Source organism: Schistocerca americana, chromosome X (genome assembly GCF_021461395.2).
Source record: "Schistocerca americana isolate TAMUIC-IGC-003095 chromosome X, iqSchAmer2.1, whole genome shotgun sequence".
Taxonomy (NCBI): domain Eukaryota; kingdom Metazoa; phylum Arthropoda; class Insecta; order Orthoptera; family Acrididae; genus Schistocerca; species Schistocerca americana.
The window spans coordinates 573,557,742-573,576,511 of record NC_060130.1 but is presented as its reverse complement, the minus strand read 5'-3'; the positions used below and the strand labels follow the sequence as shown (position 1 = coordinate 573,576,511).

The 18,770-nt window shown below is 37.9% G+C and overlaps 1 protein-coding gene across 1 annotated transcript in view; it reads right to left on the bottom strand.

Moving 5' to 3' along the window:
- LOC124555261 (thrombospondin type-1 domain-containing protein 7A-like) overlaps window positions 1-18,770 on the bottom strand; it is a 1,197,505-nt gene that overhangs the window by 16,309 nt on the left and 1,162,426 nt on the right. The window contains exon 29 of the mRNA XM_047129129.1: window positions 13,881-13,971. Within this exon, the coding sequence (XP_046985085.1) occupies window positions 13,881-13,971 (91 nt within the window). The remainder of the gene's footprint in view (window positions 1-13,880; window positions 13,972-18,770) is intronic.

Here is an 18,770-nt window from a genome sequence, read left to right as displayed (position 1 = left end):
TGATAACAAACACAAACCAGCAATACATGAGGGTGCTGCAAAGCCTTGGTAGGTAGCAGTCATTAACTGCTGTTTTTGAGCATGGATGACCACTGTGAGATAGATATTTCATGTTTTGTGTGTCTTGAGAGAGGCTTAATGTTCAACTGATATTGCTGTGGTGTATACCAATTTGGCAGGCAATTTCCCATGCTGACAACCTTTCTTGATATAGTGTGACAATATACATGTGGTCTAAGCCTGAAATAATCCTCTAAGGCATAATTAACAGTATACACAAGCCACATTGTACCATTCACAACTGGAGACACGATGTCCTCTACTGAGCTGCACTGAGAATACAGTTGTTACCACTATTACACGGATGTCTACACTTAAGTAATTCCTGTCATTAAAAGATTATTTGGGAAATAATTTATGAAAAAAATACAAACCAGCAAGACATGACTGTGCTGCAAAATGTATTTGAGCATTTTAGAAACAAAATAGATGCACTTCACACAATAAATGATGATACAAACTCCAAACATTGATCAATCGAGGTGGTGCAGTGGTTAACACACTGGACTCACATTCATCTACATCTACTTCTATGGGATTACTCTGCTATTCACAATAAAGGGCCTGGCAGGGGGCACAGTGAACCACCTTCAAGCTGTCTCTCTACCTTTCCGCTCGTGAACAGTGTGCAGGAAAAACAAGCAATTAAATTTTTCTGTGCGAGCCCTGATTTCTCTTATTTTATTGTGATGATAATTTCTCCCTATGTAGGTGGGTGCCAACAAAATATTTTCACAATCAGAGGAGAAAACTGGTGATTGAAATTTCATGAGAAGATACTGTTTGCAAAGAAAAATGACTGTTTTAACAATTGCCACTCCAATTCACGTTTTATGTCTATGGCACTGTCTCTCCTATTTCATGATAATACAAAATGAGCTGCCCTTCTTTGATATGTTTTGATGTCATCCGTCAGTCTCACCTGATGTGGATCCCACACTGCACAGCAATACTTCAGAATAGGGCAGACAAGTCTGGTGTAAGCAGCCTCTTTAGTAGACCTTTTGTACCCTCTAAGTGTTCTGCCAATGAATCACAATCTTTGGCTTGCTCTACTCACAACATTGTCTATGTGATTGTTCCGATTTAGATTATTTTTAATTGTAATCCCTAAGTATTTAGTTGAATTTACAGCCTTCAGATTTGTATGACTTATCACATAATCAAAATTTAGTGGATTTCTTTTAGCACTCATGTGAATAATTTCACACTTTTCTTTTCTTTATTCAGGGCCAATTGCCACTTTTCGCATCATACAGATATCTTATCTAAATCATTTTGCAATTAGTTTTGGTCATCTGATGACTTTACAAGACAGTAAATGACAGCATCATCCGCAAACAGTCTAAGAGGGCTACTCAGATTGTCTCCTGTGTCATTAATATAGATCATGAATGATAGAGGGCCTATAATGCTTCCTTGGGGAATGCTGGCTACTACTTCTGTTTTACTCGATGACTTTGTGTCTATTACTATGAACTGTGGCATCTCTGACAGGAAATCATGAATCCAGTTGCACAACTGAGGTGATATTCCATGGGCATGCAGTTTGGTTAGAATACACTTGTGAGGAATGGTGCCAAAAGCCTTCTGGAAATCTAAAAATATGGAATCACTCTGACATCCCATGTCGATAGCACTCATAAGTATAAAGAACTAGTTGTGCTTCACAAGAATGACATTTTCTGAATCCATGCTGACTATGTGTCAATAAATCATTTTCTCCAAGGTAATTCATAATTTTCAAACACAGTATATGTTCCAAAACCTTACTGCAGATCAATGTTAGTGATATGGTCCTGTAATTCGGTGGATTACTCCTATTACCCTTTTTGGCTATTAGTGTGAGTTGAGCAATTTTCCAGTCTTTAGGTACAGATCTCTTTGTGAGTGACCAGTTGTAAATAATTGCTAAATACGGAGCTAATGTGTAAGCATACTCTGAAAGGAACCTGACTGGTATACAATCTGGATTGGAGACCTTGCCTTTATTAATTGATTTAAGCTGCTTTGATACACCAAGGATATCTACTTCTATGCTTCTCATCTTGGTAGTTGTTCTTAGTTGGGATTCAGGAATATTTACTTCATCTTCTTTGGTGAAGGAGTTCCGGAAAACGATGTTTAATAAGTCTGCTTTAGTGGCACTGTCATCAGTGACTTCTCCATTTTTACCATGCAGTGGAGGTATTGATTGTGTCTTGCCACTGGTGTGCTTTATGTACGACCAGAATGTCTTTGGGTTTTATGCCAGATTCCAAGACAGAGTTTCATTGTGGAAATTATTAAAAGCATCTTGCATTGAAGTATGAGCTATCTTTTGAACTTCTGCAAAGCTTTGCCAATTATGGGGAATTTGCGTTCTTTTGAATTTGGCATCCTTTTGGCAATCTGACCCGTTTTGTGTACCATGGGGGATCAGTACCATCACTTATTAATTTATGTAGTATATATCTCTCAATTGCTGTCAATATTATCTCTTTGAAATCATTCCACATCTTTTCTACACTTACATGATCAGATAGGAAGGAGTGGAGACTGTCTCTTAAAAAGGTGGTAAGAGCATTTTTATCAGCTTTTTTAAATAGGTGAACTATGCATTTCATTTTTATGGTTATGGGTGTTATGGTATTCAGCCTAGCAACAACTGCCTTGTGGTTGCTAATCCCTGTATTCATCATTATACTACCTATTTGTCCAGGATTATTTCTTGCTAATAGGTCAGGAATGATTTTGCAATCATTTACGCTTTAAGTGGGCTAATAAACTAATTGTTCAAAATAATTTTCTGAGAAAGCATTCAGTACCATTTTGGATGACATTTTATGCCTATCGCCGGCTTTAAACATATAATTTTTCCATCATATTGAGGGTAGATTGAAATCACCACTGACTTTAATTGTATGAATGGGGTACCTATTTTAAATGAGATTCATTTTCTTTGAACTGTTCAGCAACTATATCTTCTGAGCTGGGGGTCGGTAAAATGATCCAATTAATAGCTTAGTCCGACCGTCACGTATAACCTCTACCCATATTATTTCACAGGAACTATCTACTTCAATTTCACTACAAGGTAAACTACTCCTGACAGCAATAAATACTCTACCACCAACTGTATGTAATCTATCCTTTCTGAACACTTACGTCACTTGAAAAAATTTTGGCTGAACATATTTCTTGCTTTAGCCAGCTTTCCATATCTATAACTATTTGAGTTTCAGCACTTTCTATTAGGGCTTGGAGCTCTGGTTCTTTCCCAACACAGCAATGAAAAATTACAGCTACAGTACTGAGCATTTCTACAACTACCTTAGAGACCCTCTAACCTAAAGAACCACACAGTCCCTTCCACACAGCCCCCGATACCCATGTAGCCACTTCCTGTGTGTAGTGGACTCCTGACCTATTAAGCAGAACCCAGAAACCCAACACCTGATGATGAAAGTCCAGGAATCTGCAGCCTACATGGTCAGAAAACCACCTGAGCCTCTGATTCAGACCCTCCACACAGCTCTGCACCGACCACAGTCGGTTCTATCAACAATGCTTAATCTCACAAGCAAGACTGGCAGTCTTTACCATTTCTGCTAGGCACCCAAAGTTGGTACCAACATGAGCCACCACCTGCAATTGGCTGCACCCCGTACTCTTCAGGTATTCTGAAGCACCCTTTCCACATCTGGAATGACTCCCCGCAATATGCACATGGAATGCACACAGCTTCCTTTCCCTCCTTGGCAACCATGTTCCTAAGGGGCCCCATTGTGCGCCTAACTTTGGAGCTCCCAATTATCAGCAAACACCTTCTGTGAATGTCCAGACCTCACAGGCTGAGAAGATTCCTCTGGAACAAGGTGGACAACTGTATCCAGCTTAGAAACTTCATCAGCCACAGATAATGCCTGAATCCTGTTCGTCAAATGAAGCGGGGAGGTCCTACCATCTGCCCCTCATAAAGTCTCCCACTGCACCATGGGTTATGGGTCAATTTCAGTGCAGGCAGTACCTGGATCAGCCACAGCAGTGGACCAATCAGGGGACACGTGGGACGTGCTCGAGGTCCCTCGCTACCCTGTGTCCGGCCCCCCACAGTGATGCCCTTTGGCATCATTTGCCCTTGAAACTTGAGAGTCTCAAACTGTGTGATGGAAGCCAACACTACCTGGAGCTGTGAGTGAAAAGTCACCAACTCAGCTCATCTGTACACAGCAATCACAGTTCCTATCCATCACTGAAGTCACCCCTGTTTGAGGCTCATAAGAATATGTAACAAACGAATGGTGTACTCGACTTACTAGCAGCAGGAACTCAAGGTGCTCTCTCACTGACAATCTAACTTAGACATTCTGGGGGATGAAGGTTCAACTCCCTTCTGGCCATCCAGATTTAGGTTTTTGATGGTATTCCTAAATCACTCCACGCAAATGCCAGGATGGTTTCTTCAGAAAAGGGATGGCTGATTTCCTTCCCCATCTATTTGTAATCTGAGCTTCTGCTCCATCTCTAATGACCTCACTGCCGACAGTACCTTAAACTCTAACCTAACCTCTGCCCCCCCCCCCCCCCCCTCCCCTCCAAACAATGAATATATTTGTGTTTGCTGTTTCTTAAAGGAACAGTACCTGAAGGTCACTTGAAAAAGCTCTTAATTGCGAATGTTAAGTTATTACAGAACAACCATATACACAGGTTTTCACTATCGTGAACCCACATAATAATTTATAACAAAAAATGTGTTTCAAAACAAAATATATTTGATTTATATTCAAATTTATTTGACACCTATTCTTTTTTAAACTAAAAGTTTTAATTGTTCTTGGCCTTCAAGGACACAAATATCCTGATGAAACTGTAATTTAACATAATGTAATCAGTTTTTCTGTATGAAAATGAAATTTCTCAGAACAAAATTGTTGCATGAAACGTTCTCAGATTTCTTGCTACATCAAATCTGATAAAACATCAAGCTTTTGACAGTTACCACAATTGTATTCACCATGAGCAAATGACTGTTGTGGCTGTTCCATAAACAACACATGGGTCCAAACCTTTTATATATAAATCTTGGTGGGTAGTAATCATCAACTGCTGCTGTTAAGACAAATCTTCAGTGTTTTTTGTTTCATAATAGGGGTCAAATGTCCGCACATTAAAAATCTGAAGCTTGAGAAATCAGCAGCTGCTGAGCACAGCCTCATAAATATGCCTAAAACACTGTGTAGAAAAGCAGAAGTTTTGTTCCATGTTTCTATTTACTGGGATTTCATTATTAAAGAGGCTGTGTAAATTAGAACGTGCAAAAACAACTTCACCTCTGACAGCAAATACAATCTTAGTGGTGTGAGGGAGTGAGCATTCGACTTTGAGAAGGAACAGAGAAATTTGCTGAATTGTTTACACTCCTGGTATAACCAGCACAGATGTTGACCAATCAGAAGTTGTCCATTGACTATATAAGGCTGCCAGTACAGCAGCTATGACAGTCCTGAAGAGGACAATGGTGATAACTGTCAAAAGCTTGAGATTTTACCCAGATCTGATGTAGCAGAGTGTGAGAACAGTTATGAATTATTTTTTTGTATGTCAACACAGGTCATGAATAAGCTATCCATGGATAAAATTTTTTCACACATTAAGATTTTTTTTTTTAAATGAACTTACTCTGTACTATATAAATCACTTTACAAGAATTCAGTAACTAAAATGTGTTTGCCATCAACTATCATTTAAAAGTAGTTTCACTTTCCTTTAGCATTCAGTTAGCACTTTGCTAAGTACTCTATGAACATGATGACAACCAGTACTGCTTGCTTCCATATAGTGTCAACTGTTTTATAAATGGAATTGTTGCTTGCGTTGTCTTTGGTACGATTTTAATTGTGTTTACAATAGACTTGGCTCCTTGCCTGGGTTTTGATTTGACTTATAGATTTCACAGACAATTTGGCTCCCAACAATGATAATGATTACCAAATTTTGTACTTGCCATAGTGCAGTTGCAATAGTGTAAGTATTCCTATGTTGGAAAACACTGAACACACAACACAGAATTAAACAAAGTCTCAAAATAATGAATAAACACCAGGTGGGTGCAGATACAGGATTCTGCATATATATAAATAACATATCATACTGGTAACTGTTAGGACACAGATAGACAGTTTTAATGCTAATGAGCTGAGCAGTCCCACAATGTTTCCAAGTAAAACATTCAGTACACAGTGCTGAGACAATGACCAGTGTTGACACTGCTTCCTAAGTCTCTGCTATGTGCAAAGGAAGAAGGAAATGATGCATATAAACCTAATGACTGGTCACAAGATGAGGACAGTAAGCTCAGCAATCCCCTTGGTGCTATGAGAGTGGAGAAGACTATGTGCTGGCACCTGGTTTCACCTCTCTCTTCCCTTCATACACAACAACACAAACAGAACACTAGACTGTACAGGCACTACTCACAGTCACAGTCATCCACATAACATAGATACACGTTGCCTGGAACAGTTATGCAACACTCCTGCATCTGCTCTCCTATACTTAATCCCTGTCTATGGGACTGTTTTGAATTGATCATGCCAAAAAATGCAAAGAAATGAAAATTTTATTTACAGTTACTTATATGAGCATAGGTATGGAAAGTGTAGCTTCCATGCTACTGTGTTTCTAATTTGTAGGTATCACTTATTTCACTATCAGAAGTAACAGAGAAAGTTCTTTGGGGAATTGTTAGCATTGAATGAAATGATTGAAACATATAAAGTAAGTATTGTGGCAATAAATCACAAAGACCATATGGATGGCTTGAGACTGATAGTAGATGAGTTATGGTAACGTACATTAAGTTTAGAAACTAAAGAATTTGGTTCCATGAATGAATATCATTTGCTCAAGAAAATAGTACAAATGAAATATAGTATGAGAGGAAGAAAAGGTGATTTTTGGAAGATTATGTCAAAGGAGGCAGGCTTCTGGGAAGCATAAGTACACTGCCATCAAAATTGTAACAACACAAAAGTGGCATGCAATGACTGTGAAATTGGCATGAATTGTACTGTATGCTTGGATATGCAAATTATTAGCATTTCAGAACAATCACACAAAGTAGGTATGAGTGCTGCCATCTACAATTCCTACATATAAAAGGCAATGTTCCGACTGAGTGACTCACTCGGTGGCTCATCATTGCTTAGCCAAAACTGCTATGGACAGAAACTTGAAATTTGGAGAGGGTGTTGATCTTATACTGTAAGCATCATTTAAGAAGGGATTTTTCAAACTTTTAACCATAAGGGGGTGAAAAATAGGGGATGAAAAGTTTTTTGAAAATATACCACTATAAAGGTAATTTTGTAATTTTGAAGCTAGACCTATAAAAATTTGTCTCAGTAATTTTGGAAATTTAATCCATATGAATGTAAAATAGTGGGTGATGGATTTTTTAAAAATAAATCATTATTAAAGAACTGCTAAAGTATTTTTTAAGGTACATCTATGAAAATTGGTTTGACTTCCCTGTTACAAACAAAAAAAATATGTTTCTCACTGCTTTTGGAAATTCAACCTCTAAGTGTGTGAAATAGGGTATGAAAGCATTTGTAAAGCTAACTCCATGAATATTTGAATTTGGCTTCTCAGTTAAAAATAAAAAAAAGTATTTTACTTTTTTTGCAAATTCAACCCCTGAGGGGGTAAAACAAGGGATTAAAGTTTCTATGGAAATATTTCATTATGCAATCATTTGTGTAGCTAAATCTATGAAAATTTGTATTTGACTTGCCTGTTAGAAATTTTTGAAAAATACGCATTTCACTGCTTTTGGGAATTCAACATGTAATGGTGTGAAATAGGAGGTGAAACATTTTATGAAAACATTTCATTCTGAAAGCATTTTTAAAGTTAAATCATTGAAAATTAATGTTTGGCTCCTCAATTATAAATTAAAAAACATGTGTTTCACTGTTTTTGGCACTTCAGTTCCTAAGAGGGTGAAATATGGTCAGACTAATTCACTGACTCATCATCAGCCAGCCCAAACTGCTAAGGATAGGAACTTGAAATTTGGAGATGGTGTGGATATAATATTATAGGCATCATTTAAGAAGCAATTGTTCAAAATTCCACTACTAAGGGGGTGAAATAGGGGATTAAATGTTTTTTGAAAATTTATTGCTGTTAATGCATTTTGGAGCTAGAAGTACAAAATTGGTACTTGGTTTGTCAGTCAGAAATAAAAAAAAAATTACATGTTTCAGTGTTTTTGGAAATTCAACCACTAAGGGGGTAAAAAAGTTGGTGAAAGTCTTTTTTGAAAATCAATCACTATTGAAGAAACTGCTAACACATTTTAAAGCTATATCTATAAAAACTGTTATCTGACTTCTCGGTTAGAAATAAAGAAAAGAAAATTACATGTTTCAGTGTTTATGGAAATTCAATCCCCTAAGGGTGTGGAATGGAATATGGAAAGTTATATGAAATTATTTCATTATGAAATTACTTTCAGAGCTAAATCTATGAAAATTTGTATCTGGCTTCTCTGTTAAAAATTTAAAGAAAAAAATGTATTTCACTTGTTTTGGAAGTTGAACTCTTAAGGGGATGAAGTAAAGGATGAAAATTTTTAAGAAAATATTTATTTATACTAAATATTTTAAAACTAAATATATGAAAATTGGTGTTTCACTTCCCAGTTAGATATAAAGAAATGTATGTTAGGGGATGAAGGTTTCAATGGAAATATCTCCACAAGAATCCAAAAGGCATGGTGGACAGACTTTGGACTCCAGCTACTGGAATCACTTTTTGTCAGAAATACATTTGGAAAAGTCCATGCTTTTATGGTCTTAATTAATGTGTAAAGTTTAGTAGGTGTTGCAGTTCGTGAATGACATAAAAGTTTGATCAGAGAAAAAACAAAAAATCTGTAAAGGCTGTACAGTATACACAAGTGAAACAGTGTGTGCTAAGCTAGTCTGTATATATGGAAAGAGTATGTGATGAGTTTCTCATTCAGAAACTGGATTTGAATGTTACCCATCTGTGAGAAAATTGTGTTATGCCTCATGTAAGAAGGAGAAGGACATGCATACCAACATGAGTTGGGGAATGCAATGGTGACAGGAGTGTGGCCTATCAAGATTATAATTTATTGTTCCATGATATTGCTGCTTGTTCATTTATTTATTTATTTATTTACATGTCAAGTCCTGTAGGACCAAATTGAGGAGAAAATCTCCAAGGTCATGGAACGTGTCAGTACATGAACTTACAACATAAAAGTAATAACAGATAAAAATAAATGTTCATGAACCTGAAAGAAAATCAGTCCATAAGTTTAAGCAAATGCTATCAGCATTACAATGAGAATCAGCTTAATTTTTCAAGGAACTCCTTGACAGAGTAGAAGGAGTGACCCATGAGGAAACTCTTCAGTTTCGATTTGAAAGCGCGTGGATTACTGCTAAGATTTTTGAATTCGAGTGGCAGCTTATTGAAAATGGATGCAGCAGTATACTGCACACCTTTTTGCACAAGAGTTAAGGAAGTCCGATCCAAATGGAGGCTTGATTTCTGCCAAGTATTAACCGAGTGAAAGCTGCTTATTGTTGGAAATAAACTAATATTGGTAACAAGAAATGACAATAAGGAATATACATATTGAGAGACCAATGTAAAAATACCCAGACTCGTGAACAGAGGTCGACAAAAGGTTCATGAACTTACACCACTTATTGCCTGAAACGCCCATTTATGAGCCGAAAATATCCTTCTAGAATGGGAACAGTTACCCCAAAACATAATACCATACAACATAAGTGAATGAAAATATGCAAAGTAGACTAATTTACGTGTTGAAGTATCACTCACTTTCGATACTGTTCGAATAGTGAAAACGACAGTATTAAGTCTTTGAACAAGATCCTGAACAAGGGCTTTCCACGACAGCTTAGTACCTATCTGAACACCTAAGAATTTGAACTGTTCACGTTTCACTAAACATATGCCCATTCTGTGAGATTAAAACATCGGGTTTTGTTGAATTGTGTGTTAGAAATTGTAGTAAATTATACCTTACTGTGATTTAATTTTACTTTATTTTCTACAAGCCATGAAGTGAGGTCATGTACTGCACTACTTGAAACCGAGTTAATGTTGCACACAACATCCTTTGCTACCAAGCTAGTGTCATCAGCAAACATAAATATTTTAGAGTTACCCATAATACTAGAGGGCATATCATTTATATAAATAAGGAACAGGAGCAGCCCCAACACTGATCCCTGGGGCACCCCCCCTTTCCCCCTCCCCCCCACTTGACAGTACCCCACTCAGATCCCACATCACAGCTGTTATCAACATTGTGAACAGTATGAGGTGAACCAGTTGTGAGCTACTCCCCTTATTCCATAATGATTCAACTTCTGGAGCAATATTGTGAGACCAACACAGTCAAATGTCTTTGTTAAATCAAAAAATACGCCAAGCGTGACTGATACGTGCATATGGAATCAGTGGGTTCAATAGGGAAATACTTATTGCCACATGGGATTGCAATGGTCCCACACAACTGATACCCAGTGGGACAGACATATTGTTCAGTTAGCCATGCAGGATTTTACATTTACATCATCTGTTTTAAGGCAGGGAATAGGATTGTTTGCACCAAAAAAGGTATACAAATTGACAGCGTGATAGCATCAGGAGCACTGTGGACTATCAGCACTGTGGCCTTTGTTGTGGCTCCCCTCAATGCAGCAGCACTGACTGTACTACACTAACCAGCAGTGCTTGACAAAGGAATGGTGTCATGCAGTTTTTGCACATGAGTAATGATTCCATGTATGGGCATAGCTGCATGTGAAGGTTCCGTGGATAATGAATGTTGCAAGTCTGCTTTCATCATCTGGCGATCCCAGCACCTAGCATTATGCTATTGGGGTTGGGGGGGGGGGGGGCAGCTATTGGGCAGCTATGATAACCTCTGGTTCGCATAACCACTAATTTGGACAGCAGAAATTACATTTCAGATGTGTCAAAGCCAGTGACCCTGCACTAACTTCTAGGTATTTTTAATGTTCTCTTTCAAAAAGATAATAACGGATCATATTTTTCTGTGCTGTCCTGACCTACCATGATAAAGATTATTTTTGACTGTTGTCCTGGTCAGCACATTCTCTAGGTTTCTCACCCATAAACAACATCTGGTCGTGGGTTGCTAGAGCCTTGTATGCCACCACCTACCAGTCACTGTGATTGATGAACTCTGGTATACCTTCAAATAACCTAAAAATGTTATCTTGTATTCTTCCTGCTATACTGTGTAAACACAAAAAGTAAAATTTCATTATTTGCTATCATTCTTGATGTTGCTAGTTTAGAATGGGGAACATGCATTCAGATACAGCTGAAGCTTAGATGAAACCCAGATACAGAGGATAGATGCATCAGTGGGGGACACTGAGGACAGCCAGATTTGTGGTGACAATACTGCAAAGTTGAATAATGATTATTTAGCACAAGAAATAGTCCATGTGGAACATAAGATACCTGAAGAGGTTAGGGGGAGGGGAAAGAAGCATATATAGGCATGAAAACATGAGTGAGGCCGACCAAGAAATAAGGAAATGAGCATGCCAGTTGGTCTTTCTGAATAAATTCATTGTGGAGAATAATATTTTATTACCTTCTTCATTGGTGATAATGGATAAGATGAAAGTATGCCTTCACAGGAAATGACAGCATGCTCTGTACTAAAACTGTTCAGAAGATGTCACTCAGGAGTGGGGAAAAAGGGGGGCAAAATTATCCATTGGAAATGACTGATAAAAGAATAGGGAGGACTTCTAAAGAAATACAGTGTAATAGAACAGATCCTGTTGATAGTATGCCTTCCCTCAGACACAGAAGGGAAATAACTGTTAAATCTATTCCACATGCTTGAAGGACTACTCAAAGTCAACAGCACTGCAGCACCAAACAAATACAGTAATGTATTACGGGCACTGACCAGGAGGTCGGGACATTTAACTCCAGCAGTCTGCACTCATATGTTTCTCAATAATTCATACTGATCAAGGTTAATCACAGTCCTGGAGACATCTGTGAGTGGCGCATCTTAACATAACTGCAATGGTAACTTGGGTTGGTTGGTTAGTTGATTTGGGAGAGGGGACCAAACAGTGAGGTCATCAGTCCCATCATATTAGAGAAGGATGGAGAAGGAAGTCAGCCACAGCCTTTCAAAGGAACCATCTTGGCATTTGTCTGAAGTGATTTAGAGAAATCACAGAAAACCTAAATTAGGCAGGCCAGACGTGGGTGTGAACCATCATCCTCCCACATGCAAGGTGTGGGAAATTAGTGTGTTTGAGTCTATGACAATAAAAGGAGAAAGAATATGTTTTATGGATGTGTCTCTTTGCAATTTTATCTTTTCAGTGCTTTTTTTTTTGTTGTTGTGTGCAGTATCCTTGCATATTCAGAACCTTCCTTACAGGGTTCTTACTTATTTTTTGAATATGATTTTGTATACACCACTGCAGCTACCACTCAGATATGTACCTCTGTTGTAACACAGATATGTTTGGTGTGTTCACAATATGACTGTTTCTTTCTTTTGTGAATTATTGGTGAAACAGCCAGTGTGTGTCACTATTCAAATTATTCTTTCAGAGACTGGAATAAGATTATTTGTAAAGTGAAAATTAAGAAAATTGTGTGCCCAAATAATAGTTGTGCTGGTAAATGTGCCAGCACAAGTATTTGTAATAGTGTTTATGACAGTTCAGTTTCCAAGCATAGCCTAGTCTCAGTATCCATGTTTAGCTAGAAACAATTGAACACACTGCAGGCTACTGGTCAACATATAAACATTGGTCTTACCTTACAGTGTGGCTAATATTTATGTTTGCATGTTTATGTCATTTTCCTTAAACCAATAATATCTGAAGATAATACATCTGTGGTGGCAAAAAGGAACATATTTCCTTGTAGCCAAATTTTTTTGTAAGAACTTTGTAAGGCACCCATATTCATTTTTATGCTTATGTTTAAGGTCTTAATTTTATCTGTAATTAAGTATGGTGCGTGTTATTTTGTTTACTTTAGGATAGCAATTCTAGTGACGAGATATGACAGACAGTGCAGTAGTCTGAAATAGCTAATCATATCCTGAGCATGTTCACTCTTGAAGCCCTCAGTTCACCACTCCAACACTTTGAAGGAGCACTAACACTGCATTTGTACACTACTGAGTGAATAACAACCATTCTAACCTACCCCTTACACTTCCAAACAGACAGTGAGTGGTCAACTGTTCAAAAAGAGTATATGTTTCCACTTATAGGTAAGAGATTCTAGTTACTTTTGGGTCCCTGATAATAATTCTTTTCACTGTGAAAAATCATACTGAAAACCACATTGACGAGCGGAATGTTCTGTGTACCATGTATCAGTCACAAATTTGGGAAGTTAATGCTTGCTTGTATTTTACAAAATATTATTCTACAATGAATTGTAAGTAATGGATGTTAAGGGAAAATAAAGATATGTAGGTCTACACTGGACTTCATACCAAATCGGTATCTTTCTAATACAAAATAATGATGCCTGAAGGGAAATTGTACAGAAAATCTTAGGTACCAGAGGAAATATGTTGACTGCCTAGTGTTGAAAGGCTAATAAGCATACATAATGAAAAAACAATGTTATCTATAAATTTCATAGAGTGTGTACCTGTACAATGCCAAACTAGCATGCAAGTTTAGTCATAGATTGCCATCAATAAAGAATGATGCAAAAATGTTAATTATACTTACCACATGACATATACAGAAACTGCTACAAAAATTACAAAGAGACATCCTATCCCAATGACAGCAAACATCCACACATTTATCTCATCATCTCCTGTAAAAACAGAAAAGAGCTATGCAGTGGTGACATTATGGTGTACAAGAAAAATGTTTTACAATGTGGACAGAGTTGGAAACACTTAATATATGTAAAAAATTAGGTTATAACAGATATTTCACCATAAGAAATAATTAATAGAATCAACAGCTGTTTTTGTTTTAACATTACAATATTTTATAAAAGCTTTTATTGGTCATGTAATGGTTTTTATGTCTCACAGGAACATCAATAATTGGGAAGGTGGAATGAATTTCTTTACAAAGAGATGCAGTAGCAGAGAGAGGTTACTATTCAAAACAATATCTGTGTCGCACACCAGTAAATGACAGAAGTTAATGTTGGTTTATTTGTGTTATCAGGCAACATTTTTTGCTCATTTGAAGTTTCGGTGGATTTATGTGACCATATTTAATGACCTCTTTGTTGACAAGATGTTAATACCTAACCTTATTTCCCTCTGGGTGTGTAGCAACATCTTCTCCATTAATACTATGTGGCTGCTATTTATATGCCACTTTTTACATCTCACACATTTATGTATTTTGATACTCATTGATGGAAAAAAAACTATCTGTCTTCTGTGGAAAGTATCCTTACCTCACTATCCACATTATACTACACAGTATTAACAGGAATTTGCAGTTCCAAAAATGAGGTAATTTATAGAGTGAATGAAAGATGAAGTAAGGCCTATGGTTTTATTTTATTTTTAATTTATGAGGGATGTCCATTCTCTGACCTAGATATGTTCACAAATTTTAAAGCCTTTTTAGTGTAGAATACAGAACTTCATTCTTACCTGTAATCCAGGAAACAAAGCTCATGTGCTAATTATATTTACCTCTTGCTTTGAGGAAGTGTACTAAAATTTATTCATTATTAGCCAAAATTAACAATTAAAAGAAAAATAATAGATGTGAGATAACAAAGCTTGTTCCCCCTAAGTCCTCTTTGAAGCTGCTGCAAGATGTTTTGTTGTGGTTTTTATAAAACTTTATAGCTCTTTAATGTGGAATAATAAATAATTCCCAGTAAAGTATCTCATAATATACCAAGCAATGGTTTTATATACAACTGACAGCAGTTTTGCCTTTGTATTAACAAAATGCAAGTTACTTCAAATCACAGACCAAGTCAAACTATATTTTTATCAGCTCATCAAAGTATTTACTCCATTTTCAGTTTTAATCCATCTGGATACCAATGACTTTTACACATGGCATTTCATGTAATGTGTGGCTGTTAATATACTATACTTGTATATTACTGGCACCAGTAGGATACTGTTAATTGTTTATTGAATGAATTTTGAAAGATGAGAAACTGAACTTGTTTCTATGGACCAGTTATAATGCCAATCAGATATTACCTTTGTTACATCTGTTATACCTTTGATACATCTGTTACAGTTAACTTCAACTTCTTGATTAATATGTGTCCCATTAGCATATATTACAGTCTTGATGGATTATACGATGTCACTGGCAAACAATCTACACAAATTATGAACAGAAGCAGATCAGTTTCTTTACCTTAGGAAATACTATGTGACAAATCCTGAGGTATCTGTTTTACCTTCAGTTTCCTCTTATGGATTTAGGATTTTAGCCATGCTAGGAAATTTCATTTCTAGTTTCAAATCTCTGATAGCTATGAATATCAATATCATTTTTGAAATATTGTCAGGTATTCAATGAGGCAGTGTCATCTGAATGGTGTGATATTTCAGCAAACTGACTTGTTACCATATCCAGTGGTCCTGACTGACTGGCCTCCTGCTGGGTGCAGTCTTATTACCCCTCCCTCCTGTTGTCAAACCCGGGCCTTTTGTATCTAAGGGCAGCTCTGTAGGTTAGGTGGAGGGGGAAGTGCATTGCCAGAACACGAGTCACATGTGCCACCATCGCAAGTGTTTCGATGCCACTGATTTAGAGGAGGTATATCAACATAGCATGATATAAGCTCTTCAGTGAGTATGTCATGAATCAATCTTCCCACAGACTGTCACTGTACTTTGAGCCAACTCAAGGCTAGGCCCCAAGCCTTTCTTAGCTGGAAACCACTATCTTTATTTTTAAGCTCACCATGTATATGGATTTCTACAGGTTTTTCTAACTCAATCCCAGACAAAATCATCAAATGCCATGAAAGCCTAAAATAACACATCATCAACAGCAATAATATGACTTCTGAGGCTTGACCACTCGCAGCGGTAAACGTATATCATTATTGTCAGCAATGCTAATCAGTTGTGAAATGAAATATGGAAGAAGAATATAAATTACTTCAGAAAAGAGCTAAGACAGTTCACACTGGGAAGCCTCTCACTGCAGACCAGCCAGTTGCCACTAGAATCCACCACTGCAGTCACAGTGTATTCTGTGAAACTTCACCTCTGCCACTTCACAGTGATGGATTTTAGCTCTATCTGCAGTGCACATCTACAGGTTATCAATTCAGCAAATTGCCTAGGCTTGCACAAAGTATGGGCTCTCCTACTGGACCCATTTTACTGGTATTGCTTCTCTACTGCCAACACAATAATCCCACCTCCTTTTCTAGTGGTGAATCTACTTCTCATGACATTCTGCATTTCATAGGGGTGTCTGGATACTTTTGATTGTATAGTGTATTACATAACGAACCTAAATGTATCCAGATGGGTTTTCATTATCTGCTCTAGATCACAGTATTTATCATAAAATTGTTACTCTTGTGTAAAACTGGATGTTCTAGGCCACAAATACTGTGTAAAAGTCACAGAAAATGCCACTGAGGCAGGTTTCCTTGATTAGCTCTTCCATACTTTCATGAATGAGTTTAAAAACACTTCCTGACAAAAAAAGTGAAGGGCCCAGAAGACACACTTGGATGTCAATTTAATTTCATACACATAAACACAATTGGCTAGTTTGTAAATGATTATAGTTGCAATTCTCTATGACAGATAGAATGGTCACTAGAGTGCATTAGTGTTGTTCATTATTAGTGTGGTTACCAGGCCTGGTAGAATATGTATTATGGTGCCATGACTGGGAAGCATGCACTGCAATGAATACAACCTTGACTTCATTGGAGATAGAAAATTCAAACAGTGAAAAGGTGTTGAGGCTAAAAATATTAATAGTCGATGGGTGCTCAACAATAAATAGCATAATGAGCTGTGTAGCATGTTTGTAGGCTTCTGTGAACAAGAACTGCCCATGAAGGGGGACAGAACTATCACTGTATTCCATGAAATGGTGTGATGGAGGAGACAACTCAGGTGAGCCCAGTATTGCATATTTTGCCAGATTGATCAGAGAGATGATGATCCCAGTGTTCACCTGAAAATGGACATCCTTTTCATAAATGCAGAGTCTGAGAAACAACATCCACATGAAAGGGTTGTTTGTTGAAACTTCAGGCTGCAGGACATGTACAGTGTCCTGATGCCATCATATAGCAGGATGGGAGCTTGTTGTACAGCTGCGACACACTGATCAAAGATTCCCTTCTTTCCCAGAATGCATGTAGGACCCCCAGCAATCTGGACAATCTGCCAGGGAGTGAGTGGAAAAGCACTGTGGGCACAAAGGGTGCAGCCCTCATGATCTGCAAAGAGGTGTGACCAGAGGCTCAGATGCCATAGAGATATCAGACAGAGACTAATCACGACAGTGCTACCTGGGAGCTGTCCTGCACCTGCAGTGTGAGAGTGGAGCATACAGAGATGCATTGGCTGCCACAACTTGGGGCCTCACCATTTGTCATTATTAGCCACCTGTGTGATTTCAAATAAGTGTGTGGTGTGCGAAATGTCCACTGAGGATTATCTAGCTTCAGCACCAAAGTGCGGATCTCTGGGTCTGATGCAAGCCAGACCACCTCATCAGAAATCAAGGAGTCTGCATAGAAAGTGTTGAAGCCTTGACTGGCACTAGTGAAATCACATTTGTTGCTGAGACCTAGCAAGTCAGTGACCAAGAGTGGTATGACTGTCCCAGCTGTTTATGGTATTGATGGAACTTGAGCTTGGAGGTAGCCACACAGTATCGCTGGGAATAGTAATTAGCCAACAGAACACAGATATCTTGAAATGAGAGCATGACGGAGACTGACAGACTGGCTAACTTCCAGAGCAGAAAGAACATTTCTGGTGAAGCCCAAGACAAATACAGTGACTGCTGCAGTGAATCATCTGTGACATGAATGGCTGAGAAATGCTATTTCAGATGATGCAAGTATGTGACCCAGCCCTCCTTAGTATCATTAAAAGGTCGGAATGTGGAGGAAGCATTAGCAGGCAGCACTGGAGCCTGGTGCAGCTGGGCCTTGTGTGCTCTGAGTTTGTCCGCCTAAAGCTGAAGCAATTTTTATAACAAGTCCAACTAGAGTTTCTGCTGCTACATTAAGTGCTCCTGTTGTTCCAGAAAGTGAGCCAATTGAGCATCCATGCCACTAAATAACTCACTTTTGTCTCATTGCCAATGTTATATCCATGGTAGCCAGATATTGGTGCACACATCAGTGGATGTAGAAATGGAGGGAGGCCGCCAGGTGGGAGAGCCACCTACAAAAGGGTAATCCAAATCAACTGTATGGAGAATGAAATGTGACAGACAGATTACAGACAAAGCAACAGACCAGGCCAAAGACAAAAAACCTTACAGCAATGAGGCACTTTTCAAAGCAGTTAACACAACAATGACAACAAGATCAAGAGCAATGGAGAGACAAATCCAAGACATAACCAGAGAGAGTAACCAGGTGATATCCAAGGTAGTTATCCAACAGTTCTTGTACAGCAAAGA